General features: G+C 40.9%; 1 protein-coding gene across 2 annotated transcripts in view; it reads left to right on the top strand.

The window, feature by feature from the left end:
- Positions 1-20,047, top strand: part of PPM1H (protein phosphatase, Mg2+/Mn2+ dependent 1H) — a 72,283-nt gene that overhangs the window by 34,233 nt on the left and 18,003 nt on the right. For both annotated transcript variants that reach the window (XM_031553490.1, XM_031553494.1), the window contains exons 5-6: positions 5,683-5,801; positions 18,798-18,861. In XM_031553490.1, coding sequence (XP_031409350.1) covers positions 5,683-5,801; positions 18,798-18,861 — 183 coding nt within the window. The remainder of the gene's footprint in view (positions 1-5,682; positions 5,802-18,797; positions 18,862-20,047) is intronic.

Genomic DNA, 20,047 nt, shown 5'->3' with positions numbered 1-20,047 from the left:
GTTCATCAAAAGGCTATTATTAATGTGTCTGAAAGATTTATTTTCTGCTTCCTCTGATCTCCTGCTTTTTTCCCCTGGAAATTCAAGAATAAGACAAGACAGTGTCACTATTTGCATTTTCTGAAGCAGGATGGACAGGCCAAGGCTGGAGGCATTCCTTGTTCTTCATGCATCTGTTTTCTTTAGTCTGACTCAAGAGTTGTAGTTTGAAACTAAGTAAAATGCCAATGGTTGAAGGGGTGGTGGTGGAGGATTTTAAAGGAAATGCAAATGTTTCCACAACCGTCACATTTGATTTTTAGTCAGGTTCACTGGCTTGAAGCTGAAAATTTCAGAGGAAACGCTACTTTAGGAATATTCATATTCAGAGAACCAAATGGAAAAGAGGCCTAATAAATATTTACACTCCGGTTACATTTAAAATAATTTGTTTGCCTTTAAAATAAAAAGGTATCTTTAGTATCTAGGAAGTCTTGTGCTTCTGTAGGAAATAAGAGATAAAACATTGCCTACAAGGGATTTTTTGTCTTTTGATGTCCTTTCTGGCTTGTATTTGAAAACAGGAGCCGATCTGAAAAGCATTTCTTCTGTTTCTTTTGGAAATTTCTTTACCTTTGTTTGTTTATTTTATTTCAGTATGTAACAAATATACCAGGGCTATGGGTATAATGTTCAAAGAAAATACATGCAAGACAGCAAGAGCATGAAACAAAATTAGAGATAATTTCAAGTATAACATTTCATAAGTAACATTTTTACTTTAGCATTAAAAAAAAACAACAAACAACCAAATTCCTTACAAGGCTGATATGAATGTTACACTCTGAAGTGATATGACTCTCCACTCTTGCATCTGTCCTGTTGATTAGATCCCAATTTACTCATCACCTTGGGTTGTCCCCTGATTCTTCTGTCTTTCTGCTTTATTCATATATTTTGTTGTGAAACTTACTTGCTTTGGATTTATTTTCTTATTTGCAGCTGAAGTTAAGTTTCTCTGTTCCAAACATATGGAACTGTTCTTCTTGAACGATAGAAAGAAAGTCAGTTAATCATTTTAATATAAATATTTCACCTGGTAAGTGCAGGGGTGATGTTTCAGCTCAAGGCTGTCTATGCTGAGAAGTTGTTGTGAAGGCAAATGGAGGGTGTGAATTTATGGTAGACAGGTTACTGAGTATTGGCTGCCTGTGAAGATTCTTTTAGTGTAGTCAGAGTCGGGAAGCCTTTATCTGCCTTTAGACCCTGTTGATTACCTTGGCCACACAGGACGTTAGTTTAGGTTAGCTGATGTCTTCTGCACTCATCCTCGTCTTCAGGGCCTTAGTTTCCATACATAAAGAAATTTGCAGGAAAAGGACCTGTTTAGGCCATGTAAAATTTATTGCATGAAGTCCTCCATCCCAGTCTTAGATACAACTGTGTTCCAAATAGCAACGGTTGAAAAACTAGGGGAAAAACAAATGCTTTCTATACCTAGGTCATATTTTAATGCAGTTTTACTGCTGTGTATCCAAGAGTGACCTCCAGGCCTCAGTTCAAAAGAACAAATTCACTAACCAGTCATACTGGACATCACACAGCTCCACAGGGCCTTCCGCAGGCTTCCGGCAGGGTACATGAGTGTGGGCGAGATGGAAACAGACTTTGCACCAGGGAGCTTACAAAGATGTTGCACAGAAAGGCAGTCCTTCAGTCAGAGGGCTCTCCTTAAAGAGATCCTTAAAGTCTTGAAGGCCTTACACAAGTATCCAATTGGCTCTTTGGCTTCCCAAAGCGGGTCAGGGCTCACACTGTTTCCCCTTCACTAGCATGCTTTCACAAATCTCCTTTGGTTTTGAATTTTGGTTTCTATCTTTTCTATTCAGCATTCTGGCAGGATATCTTATACAGTGCCTACTCTAGTAAGGCTCTGGCTTCCTGTATCTGTGTATCCTGAAGGAAAACTCAATCCTGTATTGTCTGGGAATGCTCTGGGATGTGCAGCAGTTGTGTGGGCAAATATTTTGAGAAACAATTTTTCTTCAATCTTCTGAGGAGACTATTAATTTCAGTCATGACAGTGTAACCTGCAGTATTAAATTGTATGGATTTTGTTGCTTATTCCCTCAGAAAACGTGGGTGCTCTGTGTTTGGCACCACTTGTGCAAAGAGAATGGACAGGCGTGAGTTCAAAGAGAACTTGTTCTTATTTCATTGTCCAGGTGAGGGTTGAGTAATTGGGGAACAGGAAGAGGTGGTGAACCTAGACATCCCAAAAGTAAGTTTGGTCCCTAAGTTACAAGTCAAACGTGACTTAATTCCATAACAATTCATTCAACATAGCACTGCTTTGACCATCTGTTGCACTGCATGATGCTGAGGTAAAAAAGGTCCTGTCTTTTTGTAACAAAGGGAGGACCAATCCAGGGATGGATTCATCTTCTACTTCCTTCCTTTCTTCTACCCCCACCTCCTTTAGTTATCTCCGTTTGGCTTAAATGTGAACCTGGCCGTATGGTGACAACTGGATGCATTGTGCAGTACATGCTGTTGTGAGAGGTATTCTCAGGTAGTAAAATATCCTCTTGGAGAAAATGACATGATACAGTAAGAATACTATTGTAAGGTATGGTTGACACATGGAAAAACATGTACAGAAATACTAAGCAGTGCAGCAGAACTGCTAGTTGCCACATCAGCTGTGGAGGAGCTGAACAGGGCATCGGCAGATATGGGAATAGAGTGAAGGAAAGAGACTTGCAAGGTACAATAAGATATGCAAGATGTTCCCTGCCACCTAATTAACGAGCGCACTAGTGCGTAAGTCTGGGTTTATCTTAATTTCGTATTTGCTTTGCTGAACACTGGGAAACACAGCAGGAAGTAAATGGCCTTTTGAAAGAAATGTGACTAATATTTCCCTGAACAGACTCCATTTCATACAGCTAATGTTGAATGTAATACATCCAGCCACAAAATACACCATAAAATGGCTGAGTACCAAACATATGATACAAACCGTGCCAGATTTATGCCAAAAAAACTAGCAGCTTCTGAAAGAAAAAAATGATGGAAAATATTCCTGTTATTCTGTAACACAGAATAACAATGTTGTCTGAACATGCCTCATAAGGATACAGAAAGTGTTTGATAGTCACTGTTTTTATTACATTTTAAGTTCTCTGAATGATGTTTCTAATCTGAGGTTCTTACAAATCGTGACTAAACAAATGAAAAATTAAAATGTGATGCCTCATCATAGCTGAAATTCTGGTACTTAGCTTGTGCTTATGTTTTCTTTTTTTTTTTAATCTGTTCAAGGGATTTCTTAGTGTCTGTGTAGCTACTTGAGAAAACTGCAGATTTTCAAAGAGGTCCTTTCATTTATTCTTTGGTTCAGCATAGTTTGGTAGGGGTGGAAAGGGAGAAGAACCCTGCCTTGTACCAAATGGAGAACAGTTCTCAACAAACTCAACTGAAAGTCATAGCTGTACTTTTTTCTGTATAGAATCACAATGAAGCATCAAGAAAAACTGTTAAAAAAGAAAAAGAAAAAAAAAAACCCAACCTAACCAAAAAAAAAAAAAAGAGTAAAAAGAAAAAAAAATTCTTCACATAAGAATTCAGCTCACGGCACCATAAGCTTCCAAATTGCTCTTTTCCCCCTGTTCCAGTGATGCCAAAAATATTAGAATCAAGTTAAGATCCCTAGATTGTAAATCAAGCATTGAGGCTTGGCTGCGGAAGAGAAATCTTATTTGAACATTAGCAGTCCTGTGGTAACTCTGCCAGCTTTATTAATCTTATTTCACTTGTGACCTCAGACTTTCCATCTGAGTAAATCTTTATGAAATGCAGTCTCTCCCAATTGCTTTCCCTTTTCAATAAAGGAAATTCTTGTTTTCAAACGGAAAAATGCTAAAAGCCTATAAGTTTATTTCTTCTGAACCCATGATCCAGCCTAATAAATAATCTCATAATCTAAGAGTTAAATATCTCCATTTTCATTTCAGGTCTTAGAGGTTTTTGCTTTCAGTAAGTCTTTTTTCTCAGATAGGTAACACTATTCTTTACCTAGAAGTACTTTGTAATGATTTAATCAAGATAGGCTATTTATCTTCACAAGTGAATTGCACTTTCTAAGCATACTGTTGAGTTTATAAAATCATAGACTAGGAAGAACAAATAAGATTTAAAAAAATGCTATGTGTGGAATACAGAAATCATTAGGGATGTTGCAACTTCTTTCCAGCTTGAGCAAAAATAAATGCAAACTTTACATGTATTTTTATATAAAGAATCCTGAGTTCTGGAAGTATGGAAAGCCTCATCTCATCTAACATTGCTTGGCAACTCAGAAGTCAGTTCTGCTCCTCAGACATTTCTGTATTGAGTAGCAGCAATCCAATTATATGGCCATAGAATTTTAGATGCAGAAGGGAACCTTGGATGCCTGTAGATTGCAGGAGGAAAAATGTAATTCCCTGAACTGTGCACAGTGAATCTGATGGAGCTCCCATTTCAGGAAGAGATCACAATGTCAAGATCATACTTGTGTGCTTAAAAGCTGCCTCTTGAAAGCAGAATCCAATCTTGTCAGCTGCACAGAGCATCTCCTTCAGTCCTGTCTCAGCTGAGCTGTGAAAGGATGCCTGGCAAAGGGAGCAGGGGCAGGCTGATCGACAGTTAGCACAGTGATGTACTGAGCCCGATCCAACTCCTATTAAATTGAGTGGGATCAGGTTCAGCCCTTAAATGCAGGAAATATTTTACTATGAACTATCTGTATGATAGCTGCCAGGTAGATCAATAAGGGCTTCCACTGCTTCCTGCTGCTCACCTTTGATGAGTGCTAGATTTATGACAAACCCAGCAACTAAAGCCAGCTCATTTGATCTGCCCTGACGGCAACTGCTGCTAAAGATAAGACAGACGTTATTGCCTTAACTGGCTGGATAAGGAAAAAGAGATACCTGCAGAAAGGTTAAGAAATGCAACTCTTTTTGTTCCCTAGCCAATTTGTCTACGTCTTCAAAAAAATTCACAGTGTGGCTTATGTTGGGAGGAAAGGATTGTTTATGCATTTATTAAAGAAAAACAAGTAAAGTTTATTTCCAAAGGAAAAATATGGTACATCTAAGGATAACCTGTCAGGTGATATGTGTAAAAAGCGTGCAGTGGACAAAGTTGAAGTTGCCTCATGGTTCTCATGCTGTGATGTACTCAAGCCTTGGGTTTGGTGGAGCCAACTTGAGCTCTTCTCCACATGTACACCCTCCAAGTCTTTACTTGCTGAATGGCTTTGTCATTTGACTGTTCTATTCTCTTGAGTCATCAGCCTGCAAAAGGAGATGTTCTTCTGTATGAATCCCTGCAGACTCTTTCAAGGTCAGTGGGTGAAGAGTACTTTAGAGATCATAGATGGTGAGAAGGGGTGAGAAGGAATGAAAGGTTTTTAGCAAGAGAGGGCTGCTCCACGTAAGACCACTACCAGACTCCAGGTAGTATGGGAACTAGTGTATGTGCACCTTGCTGGAGTAAAGCTTGTTATCGTCCTTGTTCGAAAAGGAGGAAAAAGGAAAAGAAAAAATAAAAAGTGTGTGGGAAGGGAGTGAGAAGGGATAGTAGTGCTGCCTCAGTAATAACAGAGGATGTTTTATAATCTTCATGTGGTATCTGTGGCTTGATTTTTACCCACAGGCTTACATGCAGCCCCACTTGCTGGGAAATGAGTTCACACATTTAGAGTTTCCACGGAGGGTGCAGCGCAAGGAAGTTGGAAAGAGGATGCTCTACCGTGACTTCAACATGACTGGCTGGTAAGGATGTGCCCTTCTCAGCAAGAGGTCAGCCTTTTCCCCAGTATTTGCCTGCTTTGTACACATCTGTGAGTAAACTGCATCAAAGGTGGAGGTATACACCTTTATATTATAAAGAAAGGTATTTTTATCTTTCAGATGTATTTTTCTTTTAGAAATTAACATTTAAAATGAGTTGACCTGCCTCCACAGCCCAGACCACAGATCATTTTAGCACATGAGCACTCAAAGCAGAGAAAACTCTCAAAGGGGTAGATAAGCCAGGAGTATTCCTGAAAGACAGATAAACAACTTTCCTATCTTGCAAGTAACATCTTATAGAATCTGGATCAGTGGATGACCATTCCTTTGCATGCAGTGCTTGCAGAAGAAAAGAGCTGCTTCCCATGCTCCACTGCAGCTAACACCTCATTTGGGTAATCCTTGAGGGCCTATACAAATAAAAGTTATATTCATCCTAAAATGAAAAATTTGAATGAACAGCATTGACTTGATGAGATGAAGACAGAAAGAGTGATGAGTTTTTTTGTCATTAGACAAACCTAATATTTCTTTCTTTGTCTCTGTCAGTGTCTTCATTGTTTTGTGTCAGTTCAAGAGGCTTTTTTTCAAGTGACTCTCACTCAGAAAAATCCAATTCCTTGTCACTGAGTACTGTGTATGTGACATATAAAGGCAAATGTCTTATATATGCAAATGGCTTTTGCTTCTCTGCTGTTTGTGTTTTAGCATCCTAAGAAAATGTTCATTGAGGAAAGGAAGGGATGGAGAGGGTAAAAAAGCCTGAGCTCTTGTAGATTTGGAGAGTTGCACGTGCAAGTACAACTACAGCTCCACATGCTTCTGATTGTCCCATACTTTGTAGACCGTAAATATAATGATATTGTAATGGCAGAGTAATAACCTAAGTTTATTAATATAATCTGGAGTCTTTGTACTGTACAGAACATATTAATCTGGGAATACTCATAATTGTCCATCAACTTGAACAGCTGCTAATATAAATATGTAATCCTTTCCTGAAAATAGTGGCTGCTCATTTTGAAAAGGCTGCAGGCAAGAGCAAAAGAATAGGAACAAAATGAGAACATTGGCCCAACTGAGGCTGAACAGTAAAATATTTGAAAGACTCTCAGTTTCTGCAAAGGGAGATTTTTCTTATTAAGTACATCGATCTCTGAAGCATCAGAAAGGAATGGCTTCATGTAGACTTCCAAAAGATTTTTCAAGATGTGAGATGCAACTTGGAGGGGGGAGAAGGGGAGGAAGCCAAATCACACAACAAGTATTGTGGAGAGGTATGTAAGTATCTCCAAAAAGGAGGGTAGGAGCAGAGTTATTTAACTGATTGAAAGATAAAGAGAGTTTCCCCAGGTTCACAGGAGTTGTTTGGATTTTCCCCAATTGCTTAGAGGTCTGGAAAGGAAATACAGTTAGAATGACTGAACTTGCAGTATTTGCAGGTGACACAGCTCTTCTATTAATAAACAAAAAAGGGCTCTGAGGAACTGTGAAGGATTAAATGATTTACATGAATGGGCATCACAGTGATCAAATTTGGTGTTGATAAATACCAAGAAAAGGATGAAAAATAACTGCTTTTTGAAAGTAGAAACAGCAAGAGCTGTTTCAAACACCACAGTGAGAGTCCTATTTACAGTGGTTTTTTGTTGTTTTTTTTTTTTTCAGTAAAAATACACAAGCAAGATGCTGGGATGCATACAATGTTGGAATGGTTAAAAATTCAACAAAGGGATAAGTCTGCATATCAGTTTGTTCCTTGCTTGTGAATATGTGCATAGCACTTCACCTTATTCAGAATGGTTATTGCATAACTAGCTTGGCTTTAGAAGAAAGATAAATAGGAAGGAACATGTTTTATATGTGGAATAGCAAGTAGAAGATATTGGATAAGTCTATACTGATTGCAGATTTGTTTTGATGTATTGTATTTCAGTACTGGTGTGTGAACTCTGTTAACTCTAGCATATGGCAGGGGGGAGAAGTGAGTTGATTTTCCTGCTGATTTCTCTGAATTTCCTGAAGTGTGGGACACACATCGATCCAGTTACCGATTCTGATGTGGTCAGTGCAAAGATTACCACTGGTTTATCACAAATACGCTTAGCTGTAAGTAGTTGTTCTGGAACAAATACAAAAATTGTGACTTGAAAATTGAAGTCTGAATTTACCTCAGTGTTTTCCCAGAAAGGGGTGGCTTGTGCCAAGCAAAAGCATGTGGAGACTGTGATGATACTACCTCTCCCTGCTGTTCCTTTTGACTTCTAGCTGGAAGTGGAAAATGGGGGCTGCATTTTTGTCCTGAATCAAAGAATCTGAATCTCTTAGCTGTTCTCTACCCCATAGCTAGAGTACATATTGCCTCTTTCTTTTTTTTTGCTTCAGGACAATGAAATGGTGAGGGAACCGCTCTATTGTTGTAGCATTTGTCGAAGTCAGAGTCATTTTAAATAAGGATTTATTTCTTTTCTCAGTGTGCTTTCCCAAGGAAGTCTTGTTTTCCATCGAATTACATGCAGTCATCTCCTAAGCTGAGGAAATGAAATCTGCTTCTATTTGTCCAAAATCTGGGTCACTCTCAGTGGCTGAGGTTGTGGACAAGGTGTGAGATTTCTACCTTGATGGCCTCTCAGAGGTGATGGTTTCAGGTGGCTGACATTTCACTGATTCTTTTCCACCTCAAGAGTCTTGCTCCTGTTTTCTTCCCCTTCTAATCCTTCAAAGTAATTGATGCATCAGGACATGGCAGCCAAGGACATATCTGTTCTCCATTTGTTTCTAAGGACAGTATCTATCATGGAAAATAAATTAGCATATACATTTCTTTTCTAGAAAACGTCAGATGGTGGTGCTTTGGCCAGCCAAAGCCTGGTTTGCTAAAGTGTTGCCAAACCTTTATCACTTAAGAGGCAGATCAATTGTCTGAATCTTTTTTTGGTCGGTGATTTCACTGTGTGTTGACATTTGCATGTACCCGAAGAGAGGTGCAGGTGATGTCAGGAAGAAACAGCCTCACACTTACTGCCTCCTTTAGTGGGAGGGTGTAAAACTCTGCTCTGGTGTTTCCTCGGGAAAATAAACTGTTTTACTTTAAAATTCAGGACATTTTCTGTGTTTTCTATTAGAAGTTGTATGATTTATTTATTTATTTTTTTACTCTTCTCCTGTGCACTGGAGCCTTTCAGATTCTCAACAATGGATTGGCTTGCCCAGCTCATTTGGATTACAGAAAGTTATTGTCTTTCGATCTGTCATAAATGCATTTGGCCTTTTTTTTTCTTTTCATTTTTTCTTTTTTTCCTGTGAAGTTTCCACACTGGCTTTGTCTCAGCTGCCCACAGTGGTAGTAGAGCTGCCAAGTTTCCCTGCAGCATTAGGACAACCACTGATCCAGCAATGTGTGCTACATCACTAGTCCAGGCTGCCTGTAACTGCCCTGACACCGGCATTTCTCTTCTGCCTCCATTTCTCTTTCACTCCTTGCCTTTTCTCCCTTTTCTCCAGTGGGATGAGAAATCTGCTGCATTAAATGTATATAAAATGAATCCCATCTAGGTTGAAGCTGGCCACGAGCTGCTCCTCCTGCAACCTCACCCCCCACACATCATGATGGAGTAGCGGTTGCAGAAAGCGTTCTGTAGCTGGCAAAGCATCTTAAGAGCTGTGTCTCCTGCTGAACAAGCCTCCAAGCTGTCTCGAGCTGTAATTTGCTGGCAGACATCTGTGTTACTAACAGTCTTTCACAGCTGGATCTCTGGTCTGGGGTTTGCAAACCACGGCTTGCCGAGGTTAAACTTGAATCAGAAAGGGTACTTCTGGTGACATGGACACATCCTGGCAATAGAAGCTTCGGGGAGGACTCTGGCCACAAGGGCAAAATGCTGCCAATGCTAAAAGAGGTAGAAATAAATGGGAAAGAGGCATGCCTGGTGAGAACTGTGCTCCTTTTAAGGATTGCACACAGTGAGTGTTTTCCATCTCCTCCTTTTATTTAGCATTTAAGACGCGGTTGGCAGGCTTTTCTTTACATGTGGGTAAATGAGGGAGAACAATTCTGCTTTGCTCTGAATGCATCTCAGACATCATCTCCAAACCTGCTTGGTGCTGTTCTGGCTTACTGTGTCCCTTACGGCACACAGGCATATGTTGCTGTTTCGTCCAGTGTGCCCTGTCAGCCTCCTGCAGCCTTACAGCCTTGTGCTTAACCAGAGGTATCCAGAAGGCACTATCCATTGGCATCAGCCTTTGTGGTTTCAAAATTAACCTCTTACTTCTCCTCAGAACATAAACAGTGGCCTTTCTGGTGTTTGCATTAAAGCAGGATTTGTTGAATGCTTGTTTTCAGATCAAAGCTCTAGCTTTTTGGCTCAATAAATTTCAGCAGCAAAAGAGCCTGGACAAAAAAATCTGGTTTCAGTCCTGACATGTTCCTGACTTCCTTTGCCCTCCAGGTCTGCACACAGTTGTACTGGACCCATACAGAGCGGTTTGACCCAGTGCAGCCCCAGCCATGCCACTGGGGCTAGAGCCCCAGAGCACAGTGAGCTAAAGGGCTGTGTGCTGCACCTGAGTGTGCCCATTGACAGTACCTGCAGGGCACTACTGGCTTCTGGTGAGGTTTTGTCACAGTGCGTGACCTGGGGACGCGCTATGCTTGTGATTGATTCCAAGGCAGAGGCTGGTGCCCAGGAGCTAGCGCTGAGCAAAACCTATTTTATTCTAGAGTCAATATTGGCCACTTCCTGGCAAGCCACCAGCCTATTCTGTGCTCGCCCTTTTCTTTTCCAACAGGGAATGTCTTTCAGCCTCTGAGCATCTGATTGAAAAAGCAACTTCACTTTTCAAGCCATTTTATATTGTTTGAGATGGATGCCTTTTGCTTTCATTGCACAGCCTGCTTTGCAGTCTGCGGTTCAGTCTCCGGCACACAAAAACCAGTGTCTCATTAATCACTTATTGGGGATCCAGAGTACCACGGTGAGAGCCAATGTACATGTTTTGCTTGGTAATGCGCAAGCCCAATTGAACAAATACTGCCAGTGTGGCTGCTGCCTTATTCGTTACTGCTCCGCTCCACGTCCTTTGACAGCGCGCTCAGGTAGCCTGGCTGAGCAGTGCATAAGCAGATTGAGAAATGCCACAGAGAGCTTTATGAAGCAGACGCCCGTGCTGCACCCCCATTTAATATAAATTGATTTATTGAATCAAGCACAGAAGCCCTGCTACAGAAACCTCGAGCTGTATCCTCTGGAGAGCCACCTAATAAAACAGCCCCAACTGACACTCCTCATTAGCTTTTCCTCCGATCCCAAGGCAGTATTTAAAGTGACACTGTCCCTCTTTTTGCCTGAATTTATCTGCCGGCTAATGCCTGTGGGTCTAATTAGCTTAGCATTATTAGTCTTATTCAGATAAGCTGCATTTCCTAACAGCTTGAATCCAACTTGTAAAAAGTAATTGGAAGTCTGCAGACCCTGTGCCATAACCTGCTTGATTACGCCTTTTAACCAAATTCATGTAATTTACAAAAAGTCATCCTCCCTGCCCCATTTTTTAATTGAGCTTTTTTGTCTAGTGAAACCTTCTGCGCTGCTTCTGCTGAAACCCTGCCTGTATTGTTGTGCTTGAGACCTCAACCGTATCCTTTGTGCAATCACCAGGGAGAGATCAAATTTTAATTTCATAATTACTTCACAAGAAAGCAGCCTTTTCCCAAGCCATGCCTGGTATTAATTTCCTCCCAGCAACTTACATTTTCATAATTTAATGATTATGGGCCACCTTAGCAGCATTAAACCTTTCTAGAGAGTGGAGAGCGAGGATGTCACCTTTGCAGCACAAGCGGCGATCCGCGGCCGCTTGCCTGGCTTGTTGTCCTCGTGCTCCTCTGGTTGCGAGGCAGCCGGGTGCTGCTCAGTGTGCACAGCTGGAGCAGCTTGCTGGGCTGTGCCGGGGTGTCTGGGGCATGGCTTCTCAATGATGAATGGCTGTTTGCAATGTGCATGTTATGCATCTTTTTAAGATTTGCAGCCCTCGCTGCAGGAGCAGCGGGAGGTGGGAGCTGACCTGCTGCGTACAGCATATCTCCTGGCAGTGATGAATGACTCCAGTTTCCCCAAGTGCGCACATGCCACAAGAGCTGAGCCAGAGTCTTTGGGACTGGAGAAAGCAAAAACAAAATATAATTGTTCTGCAACAAAGAAGGAAAGTAAGTCTGGGGTAAACCTCTTTGGAAACAGTGTCTCCGGGGCCAAGTGAGCCTGGCAAGAAAGTGGCTGGTCCAAGTCATGTTCTACAGAAGCATCTTCTGGAAGCAGTGCACCAAGACCTGTCCCTACATGGCTGCACAACTCCACTTGGGCTCTTCCTTGGTGTAAGATCAGATTCCTCATGTGAAAGGACCCCAAAAGGCTCCCAGTCTGTGGAATCTGTTTTATCGGACAGAAACTAAACTGAAGTAATCTTCAGTCTGAAAACCAAAACCAAATCTTCGTCCTGGTTAAGGTGAAGTATTTTACCCCCACTTCCTCTTTCTAGTCTGGACACCTTCTGTTGCTTCCTAAGCTGCACACATTCCATATGACCTCTGCTGGGCCCTCAGGAAATCTTGCTCCTTTACATCGCTGCCCCAGATGGAATTAAGTCTCTGCTCTCAGTTGAGAGGAGGCCCTTTGCTCCCAGTTTCCAGTATTGCTGCTGGGATTGTGAGGTCTCTGCTTGCTTTGTCTTTTTGCCTACCCCATCCTGCACTACAGGGATCTTTCTCAGAAGAATTTGCTGCACGATCCTTTCTTTCCAGAGGATCCCAGCTGGCCAGTGTGGAACAGGCACTGTGGGTGAACAAGCAGTCTTCCTTCCATCTGCTTTACTACATCCTTTTAGCAAGAAGTGCAGCAAAATGTGAATTTACAAATGATGCTTTTGTCCATCACAGTGCATTAAGCCTATAGGGTGTTGGCAGCCCACTTCCCTTACCCCTCTATCTTCAGGGTAAGTTGCTGACAAACCTTCCTGTTTGTCTTTTTAGAAGAGATGAAGTAAATTTTAAGAAGTGCCTAAGTTAGCAAAATTACTGTGAAAAAGGCCTTGACCCAGTGAAGCTGTTGCAAAACACGAACCCCTCTGATGTGCAACTGTAGTTCCTGCACACAGGTTCAGGTGCTTGCAAGTGGTGGAAGCTCTGCCAGTTGCAAACAGTGAGTAAATGTGCCTGCAGTACATTTGTTTTGTCCCTCCTCTTCTCCTGAGCACAAAAAGAGTAAGGTGCTTGTAAATTATCCTCAGTTATGGTTTTTCCTAATGTGCTCTTTTATGGACCTGGAGAGGTCCTTGTCCACCCTATCTGCAGCTTTTTCTCCATTGCTTTCTGTTAGAAGTAAATGGATTAAAAAAATCAGCCATACTCAGGGAAGTGCCTGAGAGAAGATGCCAATGCTTGAGTCTTTAAAGTGGGCTGGCCAAGATGGTGGAGTTCACTTTGCTTAGGAATTACCTCCACAGGAGTATGTGGTACTTGGGGTACGTGTCCGATCCAACACAGTCCAGACTCTGTGTTAGGACTGATTGTACACCACAGCGCAGGCATCCTGGAGGTTCAGAGCTCAAGTACCAGTCTGATTTGACCAAGATGGAAAAAATATCTGTGTGCAAGGCACACACAAATTTTAAACTTTTTTTTTTTTTTTGGTAATTTATGTATGTGTAAACAGAGTTGGAATTTGCAGAACTAAAACATTGTACAGTTTCAGATTTAGGAAAAGGTATTTCTGCCTTTTGTGAGGAAAAAGTATTTTAAAACTTGTATGTTTCCCTCTTTACTTGGAAGAAAACCTATTAGAGTATCTTGGTGTAGAATAGATGTTTCCCTAAAAACAATTTGTGCATATATGCATGTGCATCTGTCTTCTTTAATCCACCTGGGCTTGCCATCATCATTTCTCTTAACAAACATTACTATAGTTTGTGTGCTTTTATTGTATTTGTATATTGTAGTTTTGCCTCATTAAACTATATGTCAGATGAGTAATAGGGGAAAGACACTGAAACATTAAAGCTAACATATCTAGAGGGTACTTAGTATCAGACAGTGCTCTCTGGATTTAAAGATCCTGACTCTGCAAAAGCACATGTGTAGGGATGTTTTAAAAAATTATGGTTTCATTGAGACATAAATTGCATAATTTTCAGTGCTCTGTGCCTAACCTGTGCTACATATCACTTCTCCCTTTGGAAAATTTTGTGTGTAGCTCAATAGACAATACAAAGAGTTCATTTTGGGGTGGTGGTTTAAGCTCTGTTATCCAAAGGTAGCTCCAACCCACTTATTCCTTGTTGGGGCTGCGGGACGGGCAGGGCAGGAGGGAAACACTTATTTCTATCAAATTGTGTGTTTCTCAAGGATATAACTCTCCTTTTCTATTGGTATGGCCAAGAAGGCTTGACCTTGGGTGACACAGACCAGGGAGATGGAAGGTTCTTTGGTTTGCTGGAAGGTTTTGTTGTGTTTGGTATGTTGTTTGGTATGTCTTTGCTTTTTTGCAGGCTAGTGGAGAAACAGTGCTAGAGATACACTTTTGTCTACAAACATGTCTCAAAGGAGAGTCTTCATCCTTGTATTCAATATAAACTAAGAGATTTCTCATGCTGTAGTTCTTTTCCTTTGTGCTTTCCACAAGTGGGTTTTGCTTTGTGCTTCAAGCTAAAGCCTTTTGATAGTGATTCTTTTTGCTGTTCCTCCCTAAATATCGGGTGTCACTAGCAGAGATGTGAAAAATGAGCAAGTGTTCTAAAGCCAAATGCTGTGGAAAAGCAGAGCACGCAGTGAGCATGGAATCTGGATTCTTATGTCATTCACAGAACATAGCCTTTTAGGTCAGCATAGATTGTTTTTTCGCTACCATCTTTTGTACCCAAGGAAGCTGATACAATACCCTTTCATGAACAGCAGATTTATACAGTATGCTGTAAAAGAAAATGCAGTGTGTTCTTTTATCACCAAAAACTTTTATTTGTATATTTGCATCTTCTATTCATCCTACTCATGAATTTGTGTGCTTTCAGAAGACTAATTTTAAGAACAGAAGGCTTAATGCATGTAAGAAATTCTCTAGGATTTTGGCTCATGAAATCTGTATTTGGAAGGTGACTACCATTTCAAGCTCCAGCTCAGCAGTGTGTATGTAGTTTTGATAGTCTCTTACTTACCAAATATTTAGTGTACTACTAATGACTGCATGTACTGCAAAAAATTATTTGATAGATTGTCTTTGGTATTTAGCTGCTTCTGATGGTTTGTTTTTTTTCTTTTTCGTGTATTTAGAGCAGATTCCAGTTTGCATATGAGTAACATCATATCAGTCCTAGTTCTTTCGTTCTGACATCTCTTTTGGCTCCTGGTGCGATTTGGCCTGGTTTTTCAAAATGTTGGTCCTGAGTCCAAATGTAACTTTGTGGGTGGTACATATGTCAAGCCCTAGTTCAGTTTTTTTGGACAGCAGCACCATTTCATAATTCTTCTGAAACGAAAAGAAGAAATGAAGTTAACTGAAAGAAATGCAGCTAGATTTAGCTGGGCAAAAGCTTGCCTTTTTTGCTCCCCCCCCCTCTACTGCTCTGTTTTTCCATTTGGAGAAGTAGAGGTTTACGTGGCAAAGCACTGACAGGATTAGGCTAACTCAGAGCAGCAAGCAGTAGCATGGCCTTGTCTTCATAACCTGTCTTCTCATGCCCTGGTGGCTGTTGAATCCTTCTGGGATGCAGATGAGGGAGATGAGGAGTGTGGAGAATTGGAACCCTGCATTTGTGTTTGTTAAAACAGCGAGGTAGACTGAATTATGAAGATGTCTGAACAAGGCTGCATTGGTATTAAAAAAAGCCAAACAACCCCCTCAGGTTCTCCATATGTCTGTGTTTGATATACTGATTGCCATATTATATCTTTATGTACAGCATACTCTCTAAAGAGCACAGGAAGGTATAAATGCAACTTTACTGCATAAAGTCAAGTGAAATAGTCCAGAGGGTTGTAGCTTGTGTGAAATAAACACATGTACAAAGTACAGGAGGTTTCACATGGCATAAATCACCAGGAACTTCATAGCTTCCTTCCTTCCTTCTTCCCTGCGCAGTTGCAGAGCTTCTAGCTGAAAAGCTGTCCTTCATCATTCTTTTGCAGGAAACCACAAGCTCATATATTATTAATTCTGATTCACTAGTAGTGCAGGACTTAGGTACTTTTCTTGAGTGTCTCAGATTGCTTTTCAGTGTATCCATGCCAGCTCCACTGCTGCGGTCACAGTCCTTACGCATTGTTTCTCAAAGGTTGATAATTTTTCAGGCAATAGCAAAATCGATACAGAAAAAAGAAGTGCGTGAGATGAATCTTGACACCTAGGTTCTGAGTCCAGGAGGTGATTTGCTGTGAGAAACCAAAAAACAAATCATTGTTGGCCTAGGGGTCTTCACTGATTGAGTATCATAGTTTCAGGAGGTCATAGGCCAGTCAGATGCCCTTCCTAATCTCTTTATGAAACAAGTAGGCTTCAGCCTTTGCAACATAGCCTCTGCCAACATCCTTGCACTATTGTGTCACAGTAAAAGATGGTCTTTATGATGAGTCCTTAAGAATTGATGGACTCGGTCATTGAGACCATTCTTTTGAAGAACACTGGCTCAAATGATAATTTTTTCCCCTTCACCTCTCTTTCCTTTTTCCCCTTCTTCCTAAACCACAGTTGGTGTGAGATGCTGAAAAGCAAATCAAAGAGGGAAGAGAAAGTGGTATGAAAAGTCAGTCCCTATTTTTGCTACTTAGAAGATGATGTGGAGTGGGAGCTTCAGTCTTCAGTATCTTTAGTTATCTTGCAAATAATGTTACCTGTAGGTAAAGAATGAATTTTCTTATTCCTTTAAAAAGGGAGGTTACAAGTAGTTAAGTCATGTCAAATTATTCATGTTTGCTATTTGCAACAAATATGTCTAGCAACTTAAAAATCCAACAGGAATTGCTGAGCTTGTGGTTTGCATTAGTCATTTGACTCCAGTGACTAGTATGGACTAAGCTGACACACCGTTTGTCTTGGTGTTGGAGCACAACTGCTTCTATGCAAAGGAATGAGAAGGATTCAGACTTCTCCTCAAGGAGGTTTTCCCAAGGCTTCCAGCATTGTAGGTCCAGCTGGAAGCTGTGAGATGTGTTCGTGAGCAGCCAGGCAGTGAATAGAACTATGGTAAAATTTTCCTCTTTGTTCAAACCAAGATACCCAAGTTGGTGAGTGAGGCATAGTTCTGATTTATTGCCTGCTGGATGTAAAGAAAGGAACAGGAGCAAAGTCCATGACTGACTGACTCATCCTTCCCAAGAAAATGCCATTCCAAGTTTTGAATGTCAGTAAAATTTTATTGTGCTGGCTATGAGTACTGATTTGTGCTATTTAAATGTTTTCTCCATAGCATAACTTGAGATGCCCAGGTATCCAAGATACTCTTGACTACTGAGCCTCCCATGAAGTGCCCACTGTGTTTTGCAAACCCTACCTGGTTCTTTTTAGTGATATCTTGTAGTGTGGGTGTGGAGACTTCCACTGCTGTTTCTTCTTTTAGTTTTGGTTTATTTTTGTTTTTTTTTCTACCCTACCACCCAAATCCCAAAAAGGACCGAACCTGAGATTACTAGAAAACCAGTGGTGGGCCTTAAATATCTACACTACTACTTCAAGTCCGAGGCTTGCCTGTTTGCTGCAATATGCATAGCTATGTAAAACAGCACTATTGATCCCAGATCTATGCCATACTTTACTGAAGCAGGGGACAGTTCAATTACAGTTTAGGACCTCACCCTTAATTTTTAATTTCCTGCTGTTTTGTGTCACATTGCTTAAATTGAATGTATCTCCCTGAGGCTCAAGCAGCCAGCCCAGCTTGAGAACCACACAGCAGGGGCTGGCAGGACCCTGCTGTGGTCCTGTCCCTTCTGCTTCATTGAGGAGTGCTGACTTGTGCTTTCAATGATGGTTTTGGTATCACTCCAAGGATTGAGGCAGGCATAGAATAGAGGAAGAACAACATGCAGGGAATAATCTGGGGAGGATCAGTTTCGTAGCACGAGGGGAAGCATGTCCCTATGGAAAGTTGTGGGGTGACATACCCTGATCACAAAGTCTGCTCAGCTCTTTGGCCCAGTGTTGTTTGTGTTGCAAAAAAAATAGGGAGCTCTGTGGCTGTCAGAGTGGCAGCTATCTTATTTTATTTCTCACTGGCAAAATTGCTCACCTTCTCACCTCATCAGTGTCAACAGCTGGATCTGTAAAAGGCAGAGTACACAGGCACATGGCAAGCAGAATCAGAGCATGAACATTTACTTCCCATGTCCATTGGAAAAGTGCTGCAAAATATAAAATTTCTGGCAACCTTGAATGTTGCAGTCAAGGTCAAATAAGCACTAAATAGCCTTTTAAAACTCTTGAGCATGTGAATGCTGCTTGGTTTAAGCAATCTTGAAAGGTGAGAACACTGTTGGAGAGCTGTTTCACACCGTGACCACGTATGCACTCAGTTGTTGCTCATCACTCCGTAAATGTGTGCACCTAGTCATTGGCTAGTTTGTTTGCTAATATTTTTTAATGGCACTGTATTATGGTATAGCTGTTGCCATAGCCAACAATATCCTACCTGATGAGGATACTATACCAGTCTACCTCTTTCTCCTTGCAGGCAAGAGGAGCAGGTTGTTTTGCTATGTACTTCTTTGTGATCTCTTTTGGAGAAATTGACTAAATCTTCATTAAAAAAAAATATCTTTCCAGAGGACAAGGAAGGTATATCTTGGATAAAAAACAGAGTCCCTAGAAAAATAATGATTCAAAAGAAAAAAAAAAAAAAAAAAGAAAAGCAATAAAGAAATCACAGCTGTTTGTTTCAGGGCGCTGGGTCACTAATTGAGTGCAAGCTTTATAAATGTTGTTTGTCCCCCCACAGGGCATACAAAACCATTGAGGAAGATGACTTGAAGTTTCCCCTTATCTATGGAGAAGGCAAGAAGGTGGGCACATGCGCTTTCCTCAGGGCAAAGAAGAAGGAATTCTGTGCTGTTTACCACTCAGTTTAGCCTGTGGCAGTCCAATGTTTTCCACTCAGTATCTCTTTATTTTATCACTTTGACAGCTTGAGAGAATATCTTGGTTCTGTCATAAATCAGTCTCGTGTCTAGGATGGAGGAAAGAAAAGAGCTCAGCATTAAAAAGCAGTTCTGTAGCAAGCATAGTCATTTGTTGTTCAGTTTGATTTAGGTTTTGTTTCATTGTAAATAACCAGGCTGCAGTAAGACCTGTTCAGTAAATGACTTTAAATGATCCTGGTTTGATTGTAAGATATAACTAGTCTGGATGAAGACAGCAAAATAACTCTTGTTTGCTGAAAACAAAGCAGGGAGTTATTTAATAACAATGTACAGTGCTTTGAGATGTAAAAAATCTAATTAAGAAGAAAAGGGATCAGGGCAGGATTTAGGAATTATAACAGCCCTTAACCACACCTTCTTCAGCTGGTGTATGTGAACTCACCTTTGAATTTTTCTGATGTGATTCCTGTTAATTTTTCTTGAAAGGAAAAAACGAACCCTTCCATTTGGACGAAATTTGTTTCCAATTCCTTGATTAAGAACAGTGAGATCATTAGTGCTGATCCCAGCAAGCTTAGCTGGATGCAGCAGCTGGATCAATACAAGGGTGCAGTGGTGTCAGTTTGCCGATATTGGTATGCTCACTGTGTTTCTAAATAGTGCTCCCCTTTATAGCTGCTTTAGGTTCTTATCTCAATGCAAAAATGCACGCTGTTCAAAATTAGCCCAAGTTTTGAAGGTTCAGACCTGCAGCTTATCTCTGAATTTGGTTAGTTTTATAATTATTTGCAAAATGTTTCATTCACATCTTTTTAATTTACTCTCTTATTGCCTTATGGAGCCAGGGGTGAGTGAGACAAAATAATTTTGAGTCAGTCTCGCGCTGTTACTGTTGCTGTGAGCATTCCTGCTCAGAAACTGCTGTGGCAAAGCCAGAATTTTACAGAAGTGAGGTGCAGGTAGCAGAGAGCTAGGTTCCCCATGAGGCAGAATGCCTGGTCTGTCTCTGGAAAAGCATTACTCAAGAAGAGCCTGGCACTTCTTGAGAAACAGCCGTTGTCTCAGAGGAAGATGTTTAAGGAAAAAAGCATTAGAACTGAAGTAATAG

The sequence above is a fragment of the Meleagris gallopavo genome, chromosome 1 (genome assembly GCF_000146605.3).
Source record: "Meleagris gallopavo isolate NT-WF06-2002-E0010 breed Aviagen turkey brand Nicholas breeding stock chromosome 1, Turkey_5.1, whole genome shotgun sequence".
In the NCBI taxonomy this organism is placed as follows: Eukaryota; Metazoa; Chordata; class Aves; order Galliformes; family Phasianidae; genus Meleagris; species Meleagris gallopavo.
This window is presented reverse-complemented; position numbering and strand designations above follow the sequence as displayed.